This window comes from Nymphaea colorata, chromosome 10, assembly GCF_008831285.2.
Source record: "Nymphaea colorata isolate Beijing-Zhang1983 chromosome 10, ASM883128v2, whole genome shotgun sequence".
NCBI classification, from domain to species: Eukaryota; Viridiplantae; Streptophyta; class Magnoliopsida; order Nymphaeales; family Nymphaeaceae; genus Nymphaea; species Nymphaea colorata.
In genome coordinates, this window is record NC_045147.1 from 18,769,240 (window position 1) to 18,777,613 (window position 8,374).

At 39.0% G+C, this 8,374-nt stretch overlaps 1 protein-coding gene across 4 annotated transcripts; it reads right to left on the bottom strand.

The window, feature by feature from the left end:
- Positions 1 to 3,812: 3,812 nt before the first annotated feature.
- On the bottom strand, positions 3,813 to 8,374 carry LOC116262952 (uncharacterized). Of its 4 annotated transcripts, none has more exons than XR_004174543.2 (5): positions 7,901 to 8,374; positions 7,707 to 7,776; positions 7,496 to 7,589; positions 5,326 to 5,385; positions 3,813 to 4,000 (listed from the first exon to the last, which is right to left on the bottom strand). XR_004174543.2 is itself a non-coding variant. In XM_031642499.2 (4 exons), exons 1-3 carry the CDS (start codon positions 8,285 to 8,287, stop codon positions 7,537 to 7,539), a joined length of 510 nt encoding a protein of 169 aa, XP_031498359.1. In that variant the 5' UTR covers positions 8,288 to 8,374; the 3' UTR covers positions 3,813 to 4,000; positions 7,496 to 7,536. The 4 variants fall into 4 exon arrangements, 1 of the variants encoding a protein (XP_031498359.1); XR_004174542.2 differs by lacking the exon at positions 5,326 to 5,385 and adding an exon at positions 5,452 to 5,524; XR_007574514.1 differs by lacking the exon at positions 5,326 to 5,385 and adding an exon at positions 5,452 to 5,524 and having other exon boundaries at positions 5,868 to 7,589.

The following is an 8,374-nucleotide window of genomic DNA, read 5'->3' on the forward strand; positions in this document are numbered from 1 at the left end:
GCTCTTGAAAACCAAGGTGCCGTACTTGCCGTCGAAAAACAGTACCTCCTTCGCGATCGTATCACCTTTCTCCAATCTGCCCCTCCATGTCGAGTAAATAACAACACTGCTTGCTTACCACTAGCGAGAGTTTTTACAAAAATTTGCAAGTTTACTTAGTCTGAGACTTCGAAATTTCGAATGCTTTTATCCCAAATAGTTTGCCAACCACTAGCTTTCTTACGAAAAAATAATTTCTTCGAAGACATAATTTACTTACAAAGTTTCTAAACCATTTCTTCCAAATTTTCAGAAACATGCAAGCATCAATTCTTATAAGATAAATCATGTTCTGATCATTTAGTACAATAAGTTAAAAGACATATTGCAAATGGTTGGTTCCCCAATCAATAACCGCTTCAAGCGGATCAATATCACGCCAGGATTGAAATCCCTCTACTTTTACTTCTGTTAAATATTTTTCCCGTTCTATTTGTGGCGGCAAAGAAAAAGATATCTTACTCCAACGTGATTGATTTGCCAAACAAATCGAGCGATGGCGTGCCAGTGTAATTTTTGGGAGTAAGAGGCCAAGTTTTATGGGTGTGAAGGCTTCCGAGGAAGGACAGGTTTTGTAGTGTTGACAGGTACGACCATTCACTGCTGTCTCCCTTTTCTTTATTATTTGTTCTAACAGGCCAAGTTGGTGGCGGTCCATCGGTGTCACCTTCTCCTTTACAGGGACATTTTCTCATTTGGTCCAAACTTTTTACAGTCGTTTGCAGCAAATTCTCTGCATAAGTTTGGGTTGGGGCAACATAAATCAAATTTTTCTTCACACACTCTGTCACGATAGAATAACAAGGAAATAAATTATTTGGCTTTGCCTTGAAGGCTCTCAACTCATAATTTGAACACAAAGGACTCCTCCAACAATTATAATTCGTTCCTCTGTTAGCCCATAAGAAGAAGAGATGCGTGCTTGGTAGAGCCTTCACGCCCTTTCGATTAACAGATAACTCCAGATATGTATCACACGATGATAAACCTATGACATTTTACTCGTTTTAACAGGTAATATGAATGCACAAGTTAAAGGAACAGGACGAACATTCAAGCCTTCCTCTGCAAATTCGTTCGGATAGATCACGCCGGAAAAAATCACGACAAATAGTTGGACCTCGGAGGAAACGATCAGGTAGGAAGAGAATGGGGGGTACCAACCTCACCCAGTTAGCCACCGTCCAGGTCAACCACGCCCACGAAAGCAAGCGGACTGATGTGGGAAACCCCACCACCATCTTCGCCCCGGCGAGGTCTCATCTGGGGATGGAAGATTCCGTCTTCGCCGCAACAGAAACACATGCTCATTTTCAGCATAAAAATAATGGTAACAGTTAATGGTAATGTAACGAGAAGCCGCATTCGCCTCAGTTAAGACCTTTATGTTGAAGGACGGTAAGACTACAAAACCCGGCGGCGGCGGCAGTAAAGCGACTTGAATTGCAACGTCTGTTGTGTTTGATTGGCGCCGGCTGCCTGAATTGGTTTTCTTGCCGGCGGAAATTGAATCCGAAGCTGAATCTTGTGTAGTCCGAAGCTGAATGACGCCTCATTTTTTTAACGGTAAGTTTGTTAACCTCCTACTCACCAGCCTTAGACAACATGTGGATGTAAGTGTCACGAATCTCATTTTTTACTTAATAATAGACTAAAATACAATCAAACTAAATCTCTAGCTTAATTGGGTCAGCTTGTCCATGTGTTCACATGGCTTCTTAGTTTTTATTCTTCTGCATGCATGTACACCATATTGGTTCATTGTAGCATCAATAATGGTTGCAAATTGGTTCTCAAGGTTTGCTGAGGAAGGAGTAATCTCGTGATTTAATATTTTTTTTGGGGTTGGTAAAATGCTAATAACATTGAAAATATATATAGATGGGATAAAAAAAATTGTGTTGCCCATAATAATTAAATACGTGCAGTACTTACAAGTAAGGACGTTTTATGTACATCGTCATTTTCCATTATTTTTGTTGGCTTTTGAAAAAATCATAATGAAGTTATGGTGTTTTTTTAGAAGTTTCCAATAATTGTGATATTATTCTCAAACGGGTAACAGATGGTATGCCTATATACTATATATTTGTTCCAGAAAAAGGTAAATTAAGTTGAAAATTGAGCGAGCATCATTTTACTTGCTTGCAGTGTAACACCAAAAAGAAAAAACATAGGCTATTTCTTCTTGAAAGTTGAACTGATTTTTATTGGAGAAAGGACCAAAACACTGAAAAATAAAACGCCTATATAGATTGAATTTCTGTCAGAATTTTGTTGAATAAGAATATTTATGTTTGAATTTTCTTAATAATATATATTTCCCTCAAAAAGAATATCTGGCTCCACCACTCTCAGATACATTTATTTGTATTACTAGACAAGACATTACAATTTAAGATAAACCATGGAGCCGTAAATCTCTGTAAGGCCTTAGTTACGTAGATAAGCCCATTGGAGAGTGAATTTTCCATGTTTATTGGATGATAACACTTGATCAGCATTTTTTTAGTTTTCTAGTCAAATTAAGAAACACTATCATGAGCGCGAATTTGTAAAATCTGATTTTGGTTGTGCTTTATTTGCAATGCAGGGTAGCTACATAAGGAACGTCTTTGCTGATTGCTCCACCGCTTGGTAGAGTGTAGAACGCTTTTGGCAGTACAAGTGGACAACGACGTCCGGATCAGGATGTCCCATGCCACTGTTCTGCAGCGAAAAATATGCAGGAAAATTTCCCAGAGATCGAAAGAAAACCTCCATACGAAAGCAGGAAAAGGAATGAGCATCCTTTTCTCTTGTATTTTGGTCAGACCCACCATATGCTCTTTTTTGGGAATTTTTCGCCGGAGATTGGTGATACGATAGAATTGCTTGGATTCAGACTTGGTTACAGCTAGCCAGAACCCTTTCTGATTCAGATTCAAATTTGGATCCATTACTGTTTCTAATTCAGGCCGAAATATAGTCAAACAGGAATCCAATCTGCTTACAGCCCTGGGACAAATTAGCAATTGCCAGAGCATAAATTGGAGGAAACTCTAATATGCACTCATTTATCTGGTGCTACACTTTACAACAATGTTATCTAACCCAACATAACGCTTATTTGATTTAAGAAGGCGCTTGAATGCAGGTAAGACTGATCTTCTTGGTTAAGTTTCAACTGAACAATGGTCCCAAAAAAAAAAAAAAAAAAAGCAATCAACTACACATCCTATTTCTTTCAACTAGAGGGACAAGATTCGAGGTTGAATATTTCACCTCACTTAAAAAGTGACTGAGACTTTCAATCCGGAAGTAGTTCTCTCACCTTATTAAACGTTCCTTGATTACCTTAAAATTTTCCAGGAAGATGAGTTATTACCAACTATAGAAGCAGCCATGAAATTTCATATTAGGGCCCCAACAGGTCAAAATCAGGCATGATATCGGCATCATCATTCACTTTGCATTCCGATACAGTTTTAGTTGGTTAAAGGCCAACAAAATTTATATCCGAATACAAACTTGAGGTTTGAACACAAAGTTCAATAAAGATTCTGAGTTCTATTCTTCAATCCTGTTCCACTTGGCTGTAACAAAGAAGATTCAGTTATCTGACTTTAATCTGGACCACTTGCATCCCTATTTCTTGGGTTAAAAAAGCATGGGACCGAAAAACTTATTGTTTTCCTTATCTATGGGTTTCTACGATCAAACGTCATTGAACTGCAACCCTAATCATGCATGAACGATGACACCTGGACACTTCTCACTCAGAGCACCTTAAATTAGCAACCATACTGAGACTTTCTTATGACCAAACAGCAAGTTATTTAGTTCTAACAAAATTCATATAAGAAACCATAAATACAATAATATGAGAATACCAGTGGAAAGGCATGATCAACCAGTTGCTTATGCCCAACTACTTCCTCCTTGGAGGATACGGTACTTGCTCCCACAACATCCAAAAGAGCTGCAATCAGAATATAGGTGAGAGACATTGAGAAAGTTTTCCTAAAACCATGAAGTACAAGGACAGTATCATCTAATACCCTACATTGTCCAAACCATACAAAACTGTCCACATGGAAACTTGGGCAGTTCACCAACTTACAAGATAGGAGAAATTGTGTTTTATTGTGCTGTACGGTTTTAAAACTTTGAATTGCATTGCAAATAAATTCAATGAAAATGATACAATTGTCATGTTAATGGAAAACTGGTCGAATGCATTCATTATGTTAAGCTTAAGCATGTATCCACTAATGATATTGCCATGCAGTCACCAATTATAATCACGTTATGTACTAATGCTTCTTCCACACATGTCTTCAATGGATGTGGATTTTGGGAGATACAGAGTAATTGATCATGCAGGCAATTATAGCACGCAATACAAGCACCCACCCTTCTCAATCGTATATACCTAGTCTACTGGAACTCAAAATGCCCCCTCTTCTGTTCCACCCTTGTGAACTGTGTGCACGTTACATGACTAGTACAGTGATCATGGAGCCTTAGATTGTTTTGTCTCGTGAAAATTACTTACAACAGTACATTGCCATTAATTTCGTAGAGAAGAACCAGAGGTATCTAGCTCGTATAAGGCAAGCTATGTTCAATGAGACCCCTCAGATGATTCACATTTTCACTCTTATGAGGATAGTCCATCAAAGAGGCAAGTACAAGTGTTGCCAAACAGCTCTTAAAGATCTTCATAGATTGCTCAAAGATCAGGTTGGTTATGACATAGAATAGAAGATCTACAAATTCTTCACCTAGAATGAAGGGTAGAATCTCAAAGCTATGACACGGCCTACTTTTAGAATCAAGAAAGTGTACGAGTCGTGTGTGTCTCCAACATGTAACATCTTAAAATACTCATGGCCGCATAGGAAACTAAGAGTATAATACAGAAGATTGGACCAACAACAAGCTTCACAAAACAGGGAAAATCACTAAGAACTGGCAGACTGCTAGACATTTACACAGAGAATATTAGGTGAAGAAGTATGTATCATTTCTAGAATAGTCATAGCCTGTCTAATAAGGGGAAATGATATAGCTTCTTAGTACAATGGATTGTTTAACAAATAGTAAGCAAGTCGACTGACCAAGATTCAAAACACATGGAAATCACTAAGAATGGTATGATTGATAAGCATTTTACATACAGATACATTAGGTGAAGAAGTCTGTGCTAGTTCTAGAGTCATAGCTAGTTTATAGGAGGTAGAATGATTTTGTGAACTATTCAATAAATAATAAGCAGTTCCACATGCAAAGAGACAAACTAACCTCTTATGAGTAGCAGAAATATATGCACGAGAATTGATGCTAAATGGCCAAAAGAAATGCCTGACCAGGGAACACATAAAAGGTCAATCAGCTGACCCAATATGGAAAGTGGAAACAAGGACCTACAGCTTATACAAATGCAAACTTCTGTCTTTTAAATCTGCAACATCAATTGTACAGCAAAGCGCAGACTGATGGGCTACAAAAAGGGGAAAAAGGAGTTAAGAGACCTACATGAAGATACAACGATAACAAAAGCCCAGTTCTCCTTTTTTATTCTTATAAAACTTCAGCATACTTTATTTGCCTTAATAAGGTTGATGAAGGCAGATTGTCATACTGTCAAGATTTAGACAAATTGAATGAAATTATATAACTTCTATATATTAAACCCATCTCAGAGCATGGATTAGTTTATCACTTCGAGCCAATTACAAAGCTGAGATGTTTATGCAGGTAAATGGCATTGTATTCTCGACAGATATTTCAGCTGTCTTACGTGTACCAAGATGTAATCTGTGATAGCCAAAAAAGAATACTACCATTGTTCTTGAATGCTGCAATTCATTATTGCTAATAAATCCGTACACCATCTTTATCTGGATACATGAAAAATGTTAACTGCAACTGGACACTTAACCCAAGAAATTTTCTAAAAATATATGAAACTTCAGTATTTCACCAATAAAATGGTTAGCTCTCTGTAGTAAACAAGCAAACCCTTAGGCAAGCTAGAGTTAGATGCTCATGACATGCTTATTCCAAGCCAACAACATCTCCTCCCATTAGCTCAACCCAATGCTAGATCATTCAGGCATTGTATACTAATCTTAGTTCGCTCTTACTTTTTTGTGCAAACACCAAAAGCTCTCAGTTCATGGGCAGACAGGTTATCAATATCAATTTCACCAGTACCCTTGTCACTACAACTCCCACAACCTAGGCTTCACGGAAGCTACACAGATCAAGTTAGATATGTCGGTTCAGATTGGAAAAATAAAAATTGAACAATGGGGACCCCAACAAAAATCAACACTTCGGACTTAGGAGTAACCATGAAGTCTATTATGCAACACAACTAGAGCTCAGCTGGTTGAAAAGTTGCCACAATAATGTGATGCACATCTCCAATCCACTTAGCAACCAGGCAAAAACCTGTCTTTTAGCCTTCACCTGACAAGGTTGTGTGAAAGGTGACCAGATTCTCATGGGAAATCCAAATGCAACTTTCCCTTATTTCATGTGCCTGGATTTACAACTTGTGGATCCATAGAAATCCTTCTTAAACCATTCTCCCACATAGAGCCCGTAAATTTCAATCTGGACCCCTGTATTAAAGACATGCTTCAAATAAACGCAGAACAAGAATCTGAAAATTTATGCCTGCACAGTTTCAAGGTTTCAATTTGTCTACCCACCAGTGTCCATACACATCTTTTCTCTCTTTGAGCTGATCTGCTTTGAAGCACCCAGATTTCAGGTGCCTTCATATAGATAAAGTAAATCCAAAGAAAATAGAAACCATAAATTTCTGAAACTATTTTGATGTTTGTTTCAATTGTTTTATTCCAACATGAGTCCAATTACCTTTCCATGAGGTCCTAGGCTCGAGATCACAAAAATTTTGAGCCTTGATGTGATTTAAGAGATGACTCTGCCCCTGTGTCCTTTCAACTGTCCTTGTCACAGAAATTGTCACAGAAAGATTGACACATGTATATATATTTTTTTAGAAGCCCATTAATATTCCTCAAGACTACCACGATGCATGAATAATGGTTATACCATATGGGCTTAAGGAATCAATTCCCTTCCCATATCATATCACATGAAGAGACAAAGGCATTACCATCTATCCCACCCAACAAAGGCCAATGCTAATTTGAAGTTCTTGAAGCCTCACCCTCAATATGTTCAATGTGGAAGGAATTTAGAGGAACATTTCCTCCCACAAAAGCAAAAGCTTACTCTTTAATAAGTAGTAGACTATGAAGTTCATACAAACTCTCCAAGAAGAAAGAGTTTATGGAAACGACGCACAAAAAAATAGCACGATAACACACATAGAGAGATCAACTAATCTATAATCAGCAACAGAAGAGTCACATGAACACTGAGCTATAACACAAACAGATACAAAGATTTGCGAAACTAATCTAAGTCAGTCGACCTTTGGCCTTTACTTTCCATGTCTAAATATCCCTTCAAACCCTACTTTGCTTGGACATTCTCCTCATCCGTATCCGAGTCACTTGCATTATACCCTTCAAAAACCAAATTGAAGAAAGGGAGCAATGCTCAGGATTCGCAATGAATTTTCAGAACAACAATGTAGAAGAAAGAAAAAAGGGGAAACAAAACGGATGGGAAGGTGGTTTCACCTGGACGCTTGTCACCGACTTTCCACGCAGACGACCGACTCTTTGATGCCTTTGTGAGCCAAGCCCGTCCCTGAACAAAGCCCACGATCAAAATCAGAAGACCCACAATTCAGAGAAAAGTGGCGAATTGAAGAAAGAAAGCATCACAATGCCGGAATGAACAGAATTACACAACAAAACATCGACGACTTTACCTTCTGCACGTCACGAGCTACGCCGTAGCCACTGTAATACATCTGCCCAACCAGAATCTGCATCGCGGAGTCGCCGGACTTTGCCTCCCGGAGAGTGTCCTGGAACCAACGCTTGACGCAGTCGGCGACGACCTCCGACAGCGGAACCCTGTCAGGCGTCTCCTCGGCGCCCCTCTGCATCTTGTTGGTGGTCGGTCTTTGAATCTTGAGGGGCTTGTTCTTGATGGAGGAAGAAGTAGCAGCAGCAGGAGGAAGGGTAGCGGTTTGAACGATCTCAGGGAGAACTTTGGTGGTAGGATTTGGCTTGCCGATCTTAGAACAGAGGGGCCGGGCTGCTCGTGAGAGTTGGTGCTGCAGACTTGTGGCAGAAGGGACTAGACGGCCCATAAAATGAAAGCACCAAGAGCAGAAAATTTGGGAAGAGGCTGGGGAAGCGAAGAGATTGAGGTTTTTGGGTTACAGAGAGAGAAGAAA